The sequence below is a fragment of the Uranotaenia lowii genome, chromosome 2 (assembly GCF_029784155.1).
Source record: "Uranotaenia lowii strain MFRU-FL chromosome 2, ASM2978415v1, whole genome shotgun sequence".
Taxonomy (NCBI): domain Eukaryota; kingdom Metazoa; phylum Arthropoda; class Insecta; order Diptera; family Culicidae; genus Uranotaenia; species Uranotaenia lowii.
Window position 1 is genome coordinate 71,873,523 of NC_073692.1, and position 17,511 is coordinate 71,891,033.

The following is a 17,511-nucleotide window of genomic DNA, read 5'->3' on the forward strand; positions in this document are numbered from 1 at the left end:
ATGTGCTGCTCGGTACACACAAAAAAAAAGCATAGTAATATTACTAAATCCGTGGTTTAAACGAACAACAGGCGACCATATTTTTGAGTCAAATATGTTTTGTTGTTTATAATACCTTACGCATAGCTATTTTACCATCTGCTCAATTTGGCTGCGCAGAGTAAATTCGACTGCGTTTTAGTAAAATTGTCAATGAAATGATGCATTGTTTTACTTCGTCCCTAGTAAAATTAATATGTTTCATGATGAAACTAGTATGTGTTATGATAAAGATTAGGAGGAGCGAGAAGCTTGATTTAAATAGTAAAATTACTATGTATGTTTGTTTGTTTACTTGCATGCATGCATTATGACATTATTTGAAACATGAAAATTCACACTTCCGACACACGTCGGTCAATGTTAGTGTGTTCTCCCGATGCTCTCGAATGATTTTCAAAGTTATGTAACTATAAAGCAGCTCAAAATTAGTTTTTTTTTACAAACGGGTTTGATGATTAATGATCCTGAATTAGTGTAAACAACAAGAATGTTTACCATAGTAAAATTATCATACGCACTTATGTTTTTGAGTCAAATATGTTTTGTTCTCAAAAGTACGCTGTGCGTAGTATTTTGTTGATATGAATTGGTGCCACAATGTCAAAATTACTATGCGGACGGTGGTTGTGATAGAAATTATGATGAAATTATCATGACCATAGTATTTTCGACAACACACATTGAGAGTTATCGAAAATTACCAGGTACATAGTGATTTCAATATTGTTTCATGAGCACTTTCACCAAATCGATGTTAAACTTTTCGTGGTTGAAAATACTATAGCGCTGAAATGGTAAAATTATCATGACAGCGTCTTTGGGATGACCACTCAATTTTTTTCCGTGTAAAGTAAAAAGAGTTGTTTCCAACTTCTAAACGAATGCAAAATCATTCCCTGTTACAAAAAAAAGTAAATTAATGAAAGCCAGGTCTATGTAGACTATGAAAATCTCTCTGATTATTGATATTATTTTCACATGATTCGCTACATCGTTTAAGTGTGCGATACAGACAGTTGTTATTCAGTTCAGATAAATGTTGCGTTTAATTTCATATTCTAATAGAAATCTACGGGAAAGTTGCAAATTCTCAGTACTCATGAAAACGTTTTTCAATAAAAATTCAATTTAAAAATATAATCATTTTCCTAATATCAATGCACTTGGCAGCCCTGAACACCCAAAAAAATCAAAACACGAGCATCTGTGTGTCGCTTTTCCACAGGGCGAATTTGTCGATATTAGTACCGCAAAATCGCGTTTATCGTGCGCCCTTCTCAAAAATTGATTCTGTTCTCCCATGGTTTGAGGTTAGGGCTGAGGCCTCCTGCTAAGGTGGTGTTCGTGTAAAACTGTCAATATATCCTAATAGTCTGTCTTAAGTCTCAATATTATACCGTGTTTTTTTTCACCCAGTGGCAAACCAGTTGCAACCTAGTAGAGCACTAAGTGCTGTCATCATGCTCATTTATTACTCTAGTGACAAACTAGTTGCGCACGAAAAACTGACGGAGTTGCCCTGAGAATAAAGTCAGCTGCCTTAATTGTTGGAAGAAGTTCACCAATACTGTTACTAATGTTGTCAAAACAACGAACAGCTGTTTGTGACTGAAAGCAAAATAGTCGAAATAATGAAATAGGAAAATTTATTATTGCCGCGATTTTGAATCTCTCAGCCAAGCAAAATCCTACTATCTGCTGGCCAATGCAATCCGGACACGAAAAAAGGCAATCTGGGTGTAAAGATCCGAGTGAAAAAATCCGAGAAGGGAAATCAAAATGACAGCTGCATGTCAACATTGCGCTCGTTTTCACGCACACCTACATACGTACTCGTACCAACTCGAAAATCGAAATTGGTTGGAAAGTGGTTTTTTATTCGGACGAAATCAGAAGCAAACTCAGAATCGAAAAAAAAAACCCGTTGAAAAGGACTTATTGGTGTAAGTATATAATAAATTGAAGGTAGTTTTGAAATGAGTTGAGAGCAAATTAGTTCGAAAATCTATGAAAAAAAGGTGACCAGCCTAAGTTGCCCATTTCATGGCCGCCCCCGTTTATATTTTTTATCATAATTCATTAAGCTTTTTATTATTCTTGATCAACATTATTAAAAATTATTGTTCTGGAAACCCATCGAACTGCGAAAAATTTGAACCGTGTCTTAATCGAGAAGGCTTTGTGTATGAAGTTAAATTTATACATACACTGATGGACATACGTATTTGACACTTTCAGTGATCTGTTGAAATTTTCGTAAGTTTTTTGTCAATTTGACAAAAACTTTTATTGTATGGTATGGTGCAATCTCTTTCAACGCACTGGAGGGTAGATCGATTTGATTCTTAAATGCCTCGGCGAGCTTCAGAATCCCCAGCCGCAAATTCTCTCTCCAACCAGCAGCAAGCAAGCCACAAAGCATAGCGGCGGCGGCCGCACCGACCGACCGACTCAAGTCTCTTTCTCTCGCTCTCGTATTTACATATTTTCATGAACGGGGCCCGCCAGCCAGCAGCAGCAGACGGTAGATGTGTATACACATCCCACGGCACACGACGGCGAATTCGTATCCCAAAATGGTGGACGGGGAGCTCTCTGCTCAGGCTCGTGGACACTTTCCTCTCGCAACGCGACGACGAGGTGACGTTCTTTTCATTATTGTTGTTTTTTTTCTTTCGCATTTGCATCATCCAGCGAGGCAAAAAGTGAGGCACACGCATACAGCTTTGAGAGGATTTTTGTACCCCGTCGCAGAAGTGGAGTGGATTCCGGAAAAAATGAGTAAAGTACACCCAACCAAGAGAAAGAGCGCGCGCGGTGAGGTTCGACCGAAGTGAGATTATTTTCAAATTGCCTTTTTTGAATGGTTGCTTGCTTGTCCTGCTGCATGGCTGCTAATAGGGATTTTTTTCTGTTGAATGAAATAGTCCTATAAGAATCGAGCGGGCCGTGTCCCGTAAGCTGGTGCGACGATGATCGGAGAACGCCAGACATCAGAATTGCGTGGGCGAAAGCGGGCAACCATACACTACTGCTGTGCTGCTGCCGGTATTTCTTTCTCGCTCTAATGTTTGGGCAGAGGGTGGAGGATATTTTACTGAAGATCAGCTGCCTTAATTGATCTAAGCTGTTTTATTGAAGAAAAAAGCTTTGCTTTTTGGGTCCATATTAAGTTAAGGATCTGAGATATTTTAAATATGTACTTTTTCAGAAGAGCTTGTCTTTTTCTTTTAAAATTAGCACAGGTGTTAGTTTAGTAGAAACAAATTCAATGAACTCATTGAATTCCAGAGTTCATAAACTTTGCGATAGGAAGATAACAGATCTTAAGAAAAATATTGTAAACATTTAGAACGAGTTTGGCTCCTGAAAGCCTCAAGGTATGAGTCGTTTCAAATAAAGGAATTGAAAAAACTACAGATTCTGGCTACTGTAAAAATAAATTCAAAGTCGTAATGTGAAGAGCTCACATGATTAGACAACTTAATAGGCAACAAAAAGTTGAGCAACATTACTTTTGTTCTTTACTCAAAAACGTCTACCTTATACAATTATTTCATTCGTCACTCGGTCTAATGGTTGTAATATTGATTTTTTTTAGTTTAGTTGGATAAATTTAAAAATTGATTTCCTTGTAAAACGCCACCTTAACACCTATATTTTATACTTTTTTCCTAAATTAACATTATTCCATTATCAGTATGTATTAGATCTGCACTAAATCTGGAAACATGATAGAAATGAGGTACTGAGAGCTTTTTTTCGATCGAAAACTATAACGTTTTGAAACATGTGTGGAAAACCGCTGAACACGAAAACTTTAAAGCGTATTTTATCGAAAATAACTTTAATGCTCTTTTACTTTTTTTGGCTACAAGGTCTCAAATTAATTTCTATAGGAATGACTGGTCAAAAATTTAAAAAAAAAGGTAAAGTAGTTGAAAATTAACAAATCATTCTTAAAGCAAAGGAAATACAAAAAGGCAATACATTTTCAATTCGATCTACAGTAGCTAAAATTGCTCAATTTAAATCAAACATTTATCATAATACACCTCAACAATATGTTCAAATTGAAAACCTTCTATGACTGAATAAGATGAAGGCTGCTCGAATCCTAAGAACGTTTAACATAAAATTTGTATTCAAAAGTCGTTAAGCATCCAAAAGATATGATTTCAAGTTCTGCCGAAATGCCTTCCACGGATGACTCGAAATTGCCAATAACAGACAAATCATTCTCTGTCAGCGCTTAATGATTACATCTTTCAAAACAGCAATCGCAGACGGATGGATGGATCCGATTCCGTCACACTAGCACCAGCAAGAGGCTTCCTTTGCCGGAGAGGCACGGGCCCCAGCACACAAACAACAAAACCCAAGCCGAACGCTTGCGCATTCCCGGTGACAAACAGGGCAGCCACGTGCAGGAAGTATCCCGCCATCCATCTCTAAATCGTCTGTGTCTGTGATAACATGCTGCGAGTTCGGCGAGGAGTTTGGGGGATGGACTCACATAATAAAACGCACCACCACCCACCGAGGGGGTAGCTACTAATCTAGCACCCGCAGATCCTGCACAAATCAGCAAATCTCCTATATGCTTTCAACGCTCGTCTCCCGAATGACGGAATCGACGGAACCGCAAACCGAATCGGTAGATTGGGTTGGGGTAGGAAAGAGCCCACTGTTTGATCGTTGCCAATGTTGGTGGGTTGCCGTTTTTGTTTTGTAGCTCACTCCCGCACCCATTTCCTTTATCCGGTACTCCCCACAATACGGGAGGGGCGACCATAAAACATGGAAGCCAAGCCTTATTTGGGGTTTGGGGGGAAGAATTGAAAGAAGAAGCTTACCAGCCGTCGGGTTTTGGGTGTGTAAATTATTTTTCTTCCGTTTTGCCTCAAGGACTTTTGGGGTGTCTATGTACCATCGTTAAAAGATCCAAATGGATGGAGTCCTACAGCGCCGTCTTTGTCCTGGGCCCATTTTTTTGCTTGGAATGGGGAAGTTTTTGCAGACGTCGGGTGCCGTGTTGGTTGCTGTAATTTTGTTTCCATGTTATGTGCCCCCAGCAGTGAGGGGCGGATGTAATTTTTCCCTCAGTTTCTTGTGGAATGGGCGAGCTTTCTCTGTGTTCGTTGATTGATCAAATTAAAACATTATTTTAATTATCTTTTCCTGGGGGTATATTGAGTCATGAAAATAAAAACATCTTACAATGTGGATAATAGACATTATCTAGTAAATGTATACTATAGGAGTAGTATAAGATAAATTGGTTTTGTTTTAAAAAAGAACAAAAACTATCACTCGAATTAATTACGGAACTTTGGAAATCAAGTGGATTCTTCATCGTTAACGGAATGTTGATCCATATTGAAAACTTCAATTAGCTCGTTGTTTTGCTGAACCGTCTTTTTGATATCCCGCATATAGTTGTACATAGTCTGAAAAAAAAACGAAATTAAAAAAAAAATGTTGCCAAATGCCCACAAACCGAAAGTAAAATATTTTACCCTCAAATAACTTTGCATTTCTTTTGTTTTTCTGATGCATTCGATGTTATGCTCATTCATGGTTGATTCATTAGCAATCTTCGACACTTCTCCATCATTTTTTATGTCCTCCTTCAAATCCTCCTTAATCTGAACCAATCGATCCCGGATGTCGAACAACGTCTCCTCGTGTGAAGTCACATCCTTGTGCAGAAACTGAGTCTGCAGGAAGATGGTCTGGGCTTTTTTGTACCAATCGGCCAAACATTCGGCTTCCAATTCTACTGCCGGGCGAACATCGTCGTTCAGCAGAGTTTTGATTCTTTTGCCGGTTTCGGTGATTTTGATTTTCTCCAGGGCGTGAAACTGTTCATCGTTGTAGGTTAGCGATCGGGTTGCTCGGTCCCGTAGCAAATGTTGCCAGGAGTCACGCAGCCTCTCGACCAGATATTTGGCCTTCTCGTTAACGCGATTCTTGTTCGGGCTGCGAAGATCTCGATAGGCTGTGATCCACTCGCGGCTGAGCGATTCCTCGGCAACGAAGCGATTGTGCAGCTGCTGGACCGGGTCCGAAATTTTTTGGAACGCACTTTTCAAGGTGTTCAAATCGGTTGCAATTTGCGATGCCTTGTCCTGGTACGCCTCGTTCTGAAAAATAAAATAAAAATGAGTGAATAAGTAAATGAAATATTTATCTATAGGTCCCATTTCCATCCAATACATATTTTCATTGGAATTAGAGAGGGAACCGAAAAATTGCAAAGAAATGAGAGAAAACAGAGAGACAAAAATTTTGAGTTGAGTCAGTTTTTCAGCAACTAGCGTATTATAATCGGTTTAATGTTGACAAATGTTCTTCGATTGAGCAAAGTTTACAAAGAGACGATGGACTCCACCAGCGGATTCGAGAAGCCGCCTTCAAGCCAGCCAATAGTTTTAACTTCTTTCAGCCCCGCCTCCCACACAAGTGCATTTGAAGATCACCGAACCAAACGCCATCAGAGATGGCTCAAGTATTGATAGACAGCCGACACTTCTCGGACATTATCGACGTCAGATCCTGTCGAAGCGTCAACATCGAGTCAGACCAGTATCTGTTGACGGCAAAAATGCGCCCAAAATACTCCGTAGTGAACAACATACAAAACTGAAGCCCGCTTAGGATAAATTTCGCAAACAAAAGTTGCGTCATCGGGTATGTGGAAGAAACTCAACGTCCTTCGTGCATGATGTGCAATGTGGCGCTAGAAGGTTTTATTCAACGAGTGGTGGATGAAATACGGGGCACATTTTTCAACATATCCATCTGCTTTGCTACCATCATTAATATAGCAGAACATCTGCGGCGGTGGTGGAGATCTACAGCAAACTGAAACGTGAAGAATTAAGGATTCATTTGACGTCCAACACGAAGTATATGCTGGCGATGAACAGGATGCATCCGCCGTACTTCGTTAGAACCTTGTTGTATAACTTCCGGGCACGTCCTTTGGCTTCTAGATTCTTCTTTAATGTCCGGTTAGGTTGCTTGCTTAATAAGATCGTATTCCTCCGCGAAGACCAATTCTTCTGACGGTGCACCGGTCGGCATTGAATTTCTTGGCGATGTCATAGTCCGACTGCCCTGGGTTTACCTTGATCGTTCTCAACACCTTCAAATGCAGTTTTCGATCTTTAGGTCCACTATAACGCTTGGTATGAACCTGCCGATCGATAGTATGCATCTCACGGAAACGTTTGAGTACGCTGCACACGGTCGATTCAACCATCTCTACAGATCTCGCGGTTTTTGAACCCGTCGGGTTTTTTACGTGGGTGTCCAAAATGAATTTGCGTCTCGCGGCTTCCATCACGTGTAACTTGAATCGTGATGAAATTTTAAGCACTGATAGAGAAAACATTTACAAAGTACTGTCAAAACATTCCAGATCCGACAACTAGGAGCTATGGTATAAAAAAATTGACGTCACCGAAACTCTAAGTACCCTGGTTCAACAGACAAATCATGAACTTAAAGAATCGGAAACAAAAAGCACATTGTGGAGTCCCGGGTCTAGACCTTATTAAGATCCAAATCCAGACTGCCGCACAACTGACTTGATTGCTTGCTACACTCTACAAAGGTCAGTTGTGCTATCGATTGCTAAACATCGTCGGTTGAGTTGGGCTCTCATATATTGTCTGTATGGTCTGTATGGTGGGGGCGCAAAGACGATTTATATCAAGATACCACACACATAATAAGCAGTGCGTCCAGATTTAAGAAGATCCATGCTAAATTTAAAGAAATCGTATATTCAGTCCTTGTTAATTGTTTCTCATTTGATCACGAAGGTTACATTCAATCAGGCGTTTAAAGGTTGCAGTTGAGACATTAAAACCAAACAGAGTGTAATGACGAAAGAAGCTTATTTTTGCGGAACGTAAGGGGTCGTTGTTGCCGTAGCGCGTACTTCTTGTTTCCAGTGAAAGAAACGATGTCGGAGAGCTCTTCCTGGTGTATATATATTGTAACGAGATAATATCCAGAAACAGTCGATTTCATTGCGAAGAACCTTTGCCACGAACAGTAACTAATTGATCGATGGTATGACGATTTGACAGCGTCTGAAGCCCAAGCAGAGCACAACGTTGTGCATACGGCGGCAGGTTTGAAGAGTTCTCCCAAGGCAGCTCACGAAGAGCATAACGTACGAATTAACGTTGAATAGCTTCAAAACGCGCTACCCATACAGCTTCATAAGGCCATCACACCAGGTTTGCAGATTCTAAATCAGATCGGGCAGGTGTTAAAATGAGAATGGGTGTAGCTGGTGGATTTGAACAGAGCTGTTTAATTTACGATCGAAGATTGTTCCTGTTGGTTCAGGTGGTGGCGTAAAGGCAATATTGCGTAATTGAGCATTCTCATAAAGGGCAGCACAATCATCACTCATCCAGAAAGCGTTTTTAGCAGAGTTTTCACGACACGAGCAGCAGCATTAGTGACGCCAACACAAGTCAAATGAAAATCTCTCTCACGCAATCGAACCCATTGATCGTATTGGTACAGCTGGCACATACTTACTTACTTACTTATGGCGTATTTTTTTTTTATTCCGGATTTGGCTCTGGAACCGTCAGAATGAAAAAGCAACTTTCGGGTTTCGAGTTATTCCATACGTAGGTGTGCGTGAGAACGAGCGCAGTGTTTACATGCAGCTGTCATTTTGTTCTCCCTTCTGGATTTCTTCATTCGGTTCTTCACATCCGGATTGCCTTTTTTCGTGTCCGGATGCACTGGACAGCAGATAGTACGATTTTGATTGGCTGAGAGGTTCAAAATCGCGGCAATAATCATTTTCCCGTTCATTATTTCAACTGTTTTGCTTTCAGCCAAAAACAGCTGTTTAATGTTTTGACAACAACGTTGAGAGTATTGGTGAACTTCTCGCAAAACTGACTTCCTTCTGAGGGCGACTCCGTCCGTTTTTCGAGCGAACCTAGGTTGCCTCTCGAGCAATAAATGAGCACGATGACAGCAGTTAGAGCGAACCTAGGTTGCCTCTAGTTTGCCTCCAGGTGAAAAAAAATACGGTATTAATGATCCCGCGCCGATCCTCCGGTGCATAGGGCCGTGGTAAAAGACCTCCACTGTTGACGATCCGGAGCCAGCGTCTTCATCTGGTCCCAGTCAAGATTCTCGTCGACAGTTCGGATTTCAGCGGCTAGGCTTCGCCGCCACGAGTTTCTGTGCCTCTTCTTCGATGACCTTCTGGATTCCAATCTAGCGCCTCTCTGCAAATCTCGTTTTCATCTTTTCGCAGCGTGTGCCCAATCCATCTTAACTTACGTTCCCGAATCTCAATTTCTAGCGCCCTTTGATGACACCGGCGATGTAGTTCCTCATTCGAGATCCAGTTGCCAGGCCACCAAGCGCGGATGATATTCCGCAGGCAGCGGTTTACAAATACTTGCAGTTTTCGCGTCGTCACCGCATATGTGCACCAAGTTTCGCACCCGTACAGCAATACGGATTTGACGTTTGAGTTGAAGATTCGGATTTTTGTTCGTAGAGAGATCTGGCGTGACCGCCAGATGTTTTGGAGACTCTCAAACGCAAATCGGGCCTTTCTGATCCGGGTTTCGATGTTTTTCCTGGTACCACCATCAGGCGTTATCTGGCTACCAAGATACTGGAAGCACTCCACTTTCTCAACTTGTTGCCCAGCTACCATGAAACTGGAGGGATTTCCTGTGTTGATCTCCATCGACTTGGTCTTTCCGACATTGACTTTGAGACCTGCTGCCTTGGAACTTTCGGTGAGGTCGTCGAGTTTGCTCTGCATATCTGGTTGTGTTTGGGCGAGCAAAACAATATCGTCAGCCAAGTCAAGGTCGTTTCGATGCTCCATTGTTGAAGAATTCCACGGCAATCTTCGGTTCGGTGCACAGTCGATCGATCCAGTCAGAATCTCATCCATTACGATAAGAAAAAGTAGCGGTGATAAAATACATCCTTGTCTCACTCCAGCAGTTACCGGGATTGGTTCGGACAAGACACCGTCGTGCAAGACCTTGCACGAAAATGCCTCGTATTGTGCTTCGATGAGATGGACTAGTTTCTCTGGGACCCCTCGTCGCCTTAGAGCCGCCCAGATGTTTTCATGGTTAAGTCGGTCGAATGCTTTTTCGAAATCAACGAACACCAGGAGAAGAGAGTCCTGGATTTCGTTGATTTGTTCCAGTATGATTCGTAGCGTTGTGATGTGGTCCACACATGATCGTCCGGATCGGAATCCAGCTTGTTGCCGTCGGAGTGTAGCGTAGATTTTCTCCTAGATCCTGTTCAGGATCACTTTGCAGAGTACTTTGAGGGTTGTACAGATCAACGTTATGCCTCGCCAGTTACCGCACTCTGTCAGGTCTCCTTTCTTCGGGACCTTTACGAGGATACCCTGCATCCAGTCGGCCGGGAATGTTGCAGTATCCCAGATGTCAGCGAAAAGACGGTGCAACATTTGTGCTGACAGGGCAGGGTCGGCTTTCAGCATTTCAGCAGGGATGCAATCGATCCCAGGTGCTTTGTTGGATTTCATGTTTTTGATTGCCGCTTCTATTTCAGCCAGCGAGAGCGCTTCCGTGTTGACGCCATTTATGCGACTTACTGTTGGCGCATCAAGCTGAGGGTTCCGTTGGCCATCGCTATTCGTGACTCGGAAGAGTTGTTCGAAGTGCTCAGTCCATCGTTTGAGCTGATCTGTTTGATAGGTCAATAACTGACCTGCTCGGTCTTTCAGCGGCATTTTTGCATTAGTCCTTGCACCACTGAGGCGGCGAGAAATGTCATAAAGTAATCGGATATCTGCATTGGCGGCGGCTCTTTCTCCCTCTTCGGCTAGGGAGTTTGTCCAGGCTCTCTTGTCTCGTCTACAAGCTCGTTTAACTGCCTTTTCCAGCTCCGCATATCGTAAGCGGGCGGCTGCCTTGGCTGACCCGGTACATGCCTGCTCAATTCCGACTTTCGCCTTTCTCCGATCATCGACCATCCTCCAAGTTTCATCCGACATCCATTCGCTTCTTCTTCCACAAACTTTACCGAGAGTACCATGGCTCGTCGTGATAAAGGCATTCTTGATTCCACACCACTGTTCTTCGACTGTTCCGTCTGTCGGCAGCTCCGAGGCTCGGGATTCTAGCTGTTCAACGTATGTCCTTTTCACCTCTGGATTCTCCAACCGGCGGACGTCGTATCGACACCCGACTTTCTCCTCGCGCCGTTGGACACGCGCAACTCTCAGTCGTATCTCGCCAAGGACGAGGTGATGGTCAGATGCAATGTCTGCGCTTCGCTTGTTGCGGACATCAAGAAGGCTCCTTCTCCATTTTCGGCTGATGCGTATGTGGTCAATTTGATTTTCTGTTCGACCATCTCGGGATACCCAAGTGACCTTATGTGCTGGTCGATGGGGGAAGAGCGATCCACCGATCACCATGTTGTTGTTGCCACAAAATTCTACAAACAGCTCTCCGTTTTCGCTCATCTGTCCTAGGCCATGGCGCCCCATGATGCGCTCAAGGTCTTGATTGTCGGAGCCAATCTTTGCGTTGAAGTCGCCCAAATGGATTTGAATGTCACCCTTCGGAATTCTCTCTACCACGCTGTTCAGTTGACTGTAAAACTGCTCTTTCTCCTGCAAATTGGCAACGTCAGTTGGCGCATAACACTGGACCATTGTAAGGTTTCTAACCCGTGTTCTAAATCTGGCTACGATTATTCTTTCGTTTATCGGTTCCCACCTAATGAGGGCCGCGTAGACCTGCGGGCTTAACAGGAAACCAACTCCTCGTTCCCGAGTAGCATGTTCTCCTCGTGTGCCAGAGTAAAGCAGGACTTGTCCGGACTGTGTCTTGTGTTCTCCAGTGTTAGGCCAAGGGACTTCGCTCAGTCCCAGAATTTCAAGCTTGAGGCGGCTAGCTTCTCTAGCAAGTTGAGCCAGCTTGCCTTGTTGAGCAAGGGTTAAAACATTCCAAGTTCCAATTCGTGTCCGTGTTTTCATGCTAAAAGTCGTCGCCAAAGTTCCAGATCGGTCATTTCTTTCGGATTCCGTAACAAGTTTATGAATCGGGAGCAGTAGGTTGTTAGCCTAAAGTCCCTATCCCGCGATGGGGCTGCCATCTTGGACTTAGCTGACGGGAGCCGCATTTAATAAATTCAGCCGCTTGCTGCAAGACAGACGCTGTTTGAGCCGCTTCTGACCTGGAGAACAGACGCTCGGTTGTTGTTGCACGCCGCCCCTGACCTGGGGAACAGACGCGTGCGGCCACCTTCTCAGTCTGCATGCGACCAAAGCATCCACCGGGGTTGGGTACCCGATCTCCGCTTAGGTTACTCGCACCCCAGCCGGCACCACGGGGAGGTAGAGATAGGAGTTGTGAATAAGAGGTGATATGACCACTATGGGGTCTCGTGTTGCATATTATCCACCGTTTACCAGCTGGCACATGACTTTCCCTAATCGCCCGATGGGTATGCAACACGCAATACGAAATCAATGCAACAGTTACCAATATTTCTGCCCGATGTCGCTTCAGTTGCAAAAAGGTACAAATCCACTGGTCACTGAGAACTTGAAAGCGATGCTACAGTTGTTTTTATATTCACCAGATGCCACTCCAGTTAATCAGTGTCTGAAGATAGGCGAATGGAGAAACAAACAAAATTGCTGCTTTTAGCAAAAAACACTGACCATACTGACTGGACACTCGATTTCGTTTTCTGGATAATTTTTCCAGAAAAAAAACAAAAAAAAAATAATTTTTCCAACAGTACGCAATGTCGATTCCAGAGTGCGCATCGATCGAATTGAAGAAATGCTATCCCAGTTAGGAAATGCCACCCAACTTTAAAAATAAAACACGCAATTTCTACCATAAAATCGGGCTAAACAGGACCATTTTTCCTACAGGGCATTTTTTGTCAAACTTTTCAGGTTCGCCACCTGCCGTCGGTATTGCGAACCTGCAAAAGCTGACAACAAAAAAATAGACAGAAAATGGTTGAATTTTTGTTCTAAGAGTCAAGTCAGTGTGGTCAGTGCAAAAAATGTAGATCGAAATAAGTACACTTCGTCCCCTCTCCGGAACAAACTTAAACGGAATTTACTCGAAGACGCAAAGACGAAAAATAAAGATTTTAGATTTTTAATATCATTGAAAATGACAAAAGTTACACAAGACACGCAGTGTTACTTCTTCTTTTTCTTATGAGACCGGCTGTCCTTTCTTATGAGACGGACACGAGACGAGGGTGTTGCTCGAGGGAGATCTGCGCAAACTCAATCAGAATATTCTAGCGACGAGTGTTAAGCATACACCTGAACGGAATGTGTAGGCGAAAAAAGAACCACGAGCTCGAGCGCTTCTACGGCGAATCGAATATTCAAAAGTTGGCGGAGGCTGGACGGATACGTTGGGCATGACATGTTGCAAGAATGCCGGAAGATTGTCCTTCAAAACAGGCGTTCGCTGCAAATCCGGCAGGCAGAAAAAGAGGATTTTGCAATTTCCCCACAACAAATGGTGTCTAATTTCCATGCAAACTTGAGCGCTGTTAATCGACCCCGTAGAGTAAAATAAACCAAATGAGCTGAAATTTGACATCGTTTCTACTGACAGACCAAGAAACGATTTCAGCCCCCAAAGATTTAATTATTTAAAAAGGGAGTATGACATTTGGCATAAAGCCATTTGGCATAATGCCTTTTGGCATAAAGCCATTTGGCATAAAAGCCATTTGGCATAAAGGCCATTTGGCATAAAGGTCATTTGGCATAAAAGCCATTTGGCATAAAGCCATTTGGCATAACTTCTTTTTTCGTGTGATCACGTTGAGATTCACTTTTCGGACAACGTTGCATGTTTTCTTTTCTTAAATTTTGCGGCATTGCCGCAAACATCGAGGATGCAGGGGGTGAGGCGGCACAAAGCCGCCGAGGCTCCCCAATCCGAGGTGGCCGCCGACCCGCCCTCGGAAGCGGCGGCCTTATTACATTGGTCTAGGTCTACTGGGGCCTCCTAGGTTTACGTGAAAGCTAGGGGTGATCCCTTAGCCCCGTCCGCCGCGCGATAGCGCGAAGGACAATATTTAATAAAACTTCGAACGCGCAGCGTGAGGAGGCTGGTGTTGACTTTTTTAGAACCGCAATAAGTAAGGCGTTTAGACCTAAGCTTGAACCGACTCCTCACGCTGCGCGTTCGAACTTTCATGAAAGTGTGTCCTTCGCGCTATCGCGCGGCGGACGGGGCTGAGGGATCACCCCTAGCTTTCACGTAAACCTAGGAGGCCCCAGTAGACCTAGACCAATGTAATAAGGCCGCCGCTTCCGACGGCGGGTCGGCGGCCACCTCGGATTGGGGAGCCTCGGCGGCTTTGTGCCGCCTCACCCCCTGCATCCTCGATGTTTGCGGCAACGCCGCAAAATTAGAAAAAAAAGTTTATTTAAACAGTCACCACTCGGTAAGCTTGAATTATGCCAAATGGCTTTATGCCAAATGGCTTTTATGCCAAATGGCCTTTATGCCAAATGGCCTTTATGCCAAATGGCTTTTATGCCAAATGGCTTTATGCCAAAAGGCATTATGCCAAATGGCTTTATGCCAAATGTCATACTCCCATTTAAAAATATTTGAATCAACTGTATCGATTTACAACTAAACCCTGGTTGTATCAAAACGCGATGATAACAAACTGAGAAGGCTACACTTGATAGATTCGTTCTGAGTTAAAGGGAGCTAATCTGAGCGATCACATATATTTTTGTTCGTTCGCACTGCAAGTTTCCGCTTGTGGGGCTAATGTGTAGTGGTAGGTGGTGGAAGGTGCAACTATATCTGCATATACCATTGCATAGTAGTTGGCCCGTGCTGAACAAAAATTTGGTGTGAAATGATTACGCTTCTAAATAAATTCTATCCGCTCACATTCACCATCTTTCATTTCTTCTAAGTTTCTATCCATCTATAAAATTTTATGATCTTAAGACGTTCTTATTAAAAAAAAAAGGCACCACTTTTCACCAATAAGGCCGATAAATTAACAATAAGGTCGACAAATAAAAAAAATATGATGCATATTTTTTAAACTGTAAAGGAAACATTTAGAAAGTATGGCTTTTTATGTCCCACTCATCATCATCTCATACTGACTGAGTCGAGAAATTTGTGATAGCAGTACAATATTAGCGTGGAGATAGAATCTTCATAGCTATTGGAATCGTTAAATGGGTTATCGCTTGGCGTATTTATCGCCAAGTGTTGTGGAATTAATAAGCCAATAAAAATTATCAGTAGAAACTGAGTAGCTATAAGCTACAATACAAAGCGAACTGGTTGCGATTTTGGTCCTAAAAAGTCGAATATACTTACATTTAGAACAGCTACTTCCACCAATTCCGAAATCTCCCAAATTGAATTGCCAACGTCCTCGAGATGTTTGACTCGACTGAAATAATAATAAGGCAAAATTTAATTCTCCATGAAAATTTCGAACGGAATGAAACATGAGATCTACACTCTTGACACTCACTCCAGCAGTTTGAGCAGCAAATTCTTCAGCAGCCCCGCGAACTGCTCCACGGCCTTGTTCATCAGCGTGTCCAGCGAGGAAAAGGTTTCCACTCGCCGTTTGCATTCGTGGCCCACCGAGCAGCCTACCTTGGCAAGACTGGCATCGTTCTCGACCGAAACGCCGCTCGGGAACGAAGGAAATTTGGGCAAGTCCAGCTCGGTTGGTAGTGTGACGTTGTTGTTCTCGATGTTGAACAACATCAGCGGCGCTTCCGATTCGGTCGATTGGTAGCCACGTGCTGAGATCATAACGAATATTTTAAGTAAGAATGTGAATTATTCAAAATATTCAATTAAAGCCTTACCACTATTGTTAGCACCCACTTTCAATTCAAACAGTTCTGACTCCAACAGCAATAGCTGCGAGCTGTGGGGCACTTCCGTTTGCACAAAAATATGCTCTTTCAAGTTGAAGAACGTTTCCTCGGGATCCATGTACACCTCAATCGAGGTGGCCCGATTAGCATAGAAAATGTGCAGCACTTTCTTATTCAGGATGTGCTGAACTTCGTAGAAGAAACGGTCGAAAGACCACATGCGTTTCTGGTTTTCCTCGAGCAAACCCGCTAGCAGCGGGGTGACTAGGAACTTCAAGCCTGCCTTCAGTTGACAGTGAGGGGGCAGATGCCGAGACCACTCAATCGGTCCATTTTCGCTTGTTTGTGTACCTGAGATAACTCCGGGGGCCTTTTTTGTGGTAATATGATGCATGGTTTCCTTATTTTTACGACCACCATATGGCCGAAACGGAAGATTTCCCGTAGCCACGTGATAAAGAGTTACACCAATCGACCAGAGATCGACATTAGCGGTGAAACTACGATTGATGGACTTCCTCAGCACAGCTCTTTCGTACATATCCGGATGCAGATACTCTTCGGTACCGTAAAGTGATACGAATTGCTGGTTTTCTTCCAGTTCACGGGCAGCCCCAAAATCGGTCAATTTGTAGATCGTTTGCCCATCTTCCGAGATATATTTCATAATGTTTCCTGGTTTCAAATCTCGATGGACCAGGTTGTTGTCCCTCAAATGCTTCATTCCAGCGGACAAGTGCTCCAGAACCAGCAGAAACTCCCTCTGTGGCAAGCCGTATGTATTCTCCGGATCATCTAAAATGTTGAACAGGCTGCCCCCAGTGCATAGCTCCATGACGATGACCTTTCCCCGTCCCTCTTGATCATCTTCAATGTCCAGCAGCTTTACGATATTATTATGCTTGACCTTACGGAGCACCTCGAACTCTCGCATCTGCACATCGTGAGGTCTCATGTGGCTAAGCTGGTTGAAGGTCTTGACGGCCACTGGTTCCCCGTTATGTTTATTGACTCCCTGGAAAACAGCCCCCGTGGCTCCTTTCCCCAGAACACTTGTAGTGCACCAGACATAATTGGTAGAGCCTCGCAAAAAGGAATTCATAATTCCGGTTGTTGTGTTATTTAAAGTGACTCTGATTGATCAAGATAATCCAGAAAAACACAACGCTTACAACACATGCAAATTCTGGTGGAAAAATTAATGTTGATGAGAAAACAACTTCCGTGAATTTGTTTTCCAAATTTTCAATCCTTGCCTTTGTTCTAGAATGACGGCCAGCTAACAAAACAAATGACGAATTACAACACAAAAATTAAGGCAACGTTTAACAGTTTAGACGATCACTTTTAGCACAACCAGACTGATCGATTCACTATAATTTTATTAGCCAACTTTCTAAACGAACATGAAGAACGAATTTGGTTGACGAAATTTTATCAAAACACTCGCGCGAGGAACATTGGATCACATTTCAAAAGGTCCTATCGGATCAAATATTTGGTAACGGCTGGGATGCCAGCAGTTCGAAATTTAAATCTCGTGTGAA

The 17,511-nt window shown here is 43.2% G+C and overlaps 1 protein-coding gene across 2 annotated transcripts; it reads right to left on the reverse strand.

Annotated features, from left to right (window-relative positions):
• Nucleotides 1-5,119: 5,119 nt before the first annotated feature.
• Nucleotides 5,120-17,427, reverse strand: LOC129748198 (serine/threonine-protein kinase TBK1-like). Of its 2 annotated transcripts, XM_055742715.1 has the most exons (6): nt 17,221-17,427; nt 15,953-17,150; nt 15,607-15,886; nt 15,447-15,522; nt 5,562-6,188; nt 5,120-5,492 (listed from the first exon to the last, which is right to left on the reverse strand). In XM_055742715.1, exons 2-6 carry the CDS (start codon nt 17,064-17,066, stop codon nt 5,382-5,384), a joined length of 2,208 nt encoding a protein of 735 aa, XP_055598690.1. In that variant the 5' UTR covers nt 17,067-17,150; nt 17,221-17,427; the 3' UTR covers nt 5,120-5,381. The 2 variants fall into 2 exon arrangements, with proteins under 2 accessions (XP_055598690.1, XP_055598689.1); XM_055742714.1 differs by having other exon boundaries at nt 15,953-17,427.
• Between the last annotated feature and the right edge of the window lie 84 nt (nt 17,428-17,511).

Coding starts and splice junctions, on each gene's coding strand:
- LOC129748198 (XM_055742715.1), bottom strand. CDS start 17,066: ATGAATTCCTTTTTGCGAGGCTCTACCAATTATGTCTGGTGCACTACA. Junction 15,887..15,952: donor AGTGGGTGCTAACAATAGTG/GTAAGGCTTTAA, acceptor TTATGATCTCAG/CACGTGGCTACCAATCGACC. Junction 6,189..15,446: donor TGGAAGTAGCTGTTCTAAAT/GTAAGTATATTC, acceptor TTTATTTTTCAG/AACGAGGCGTACCAGGACAA.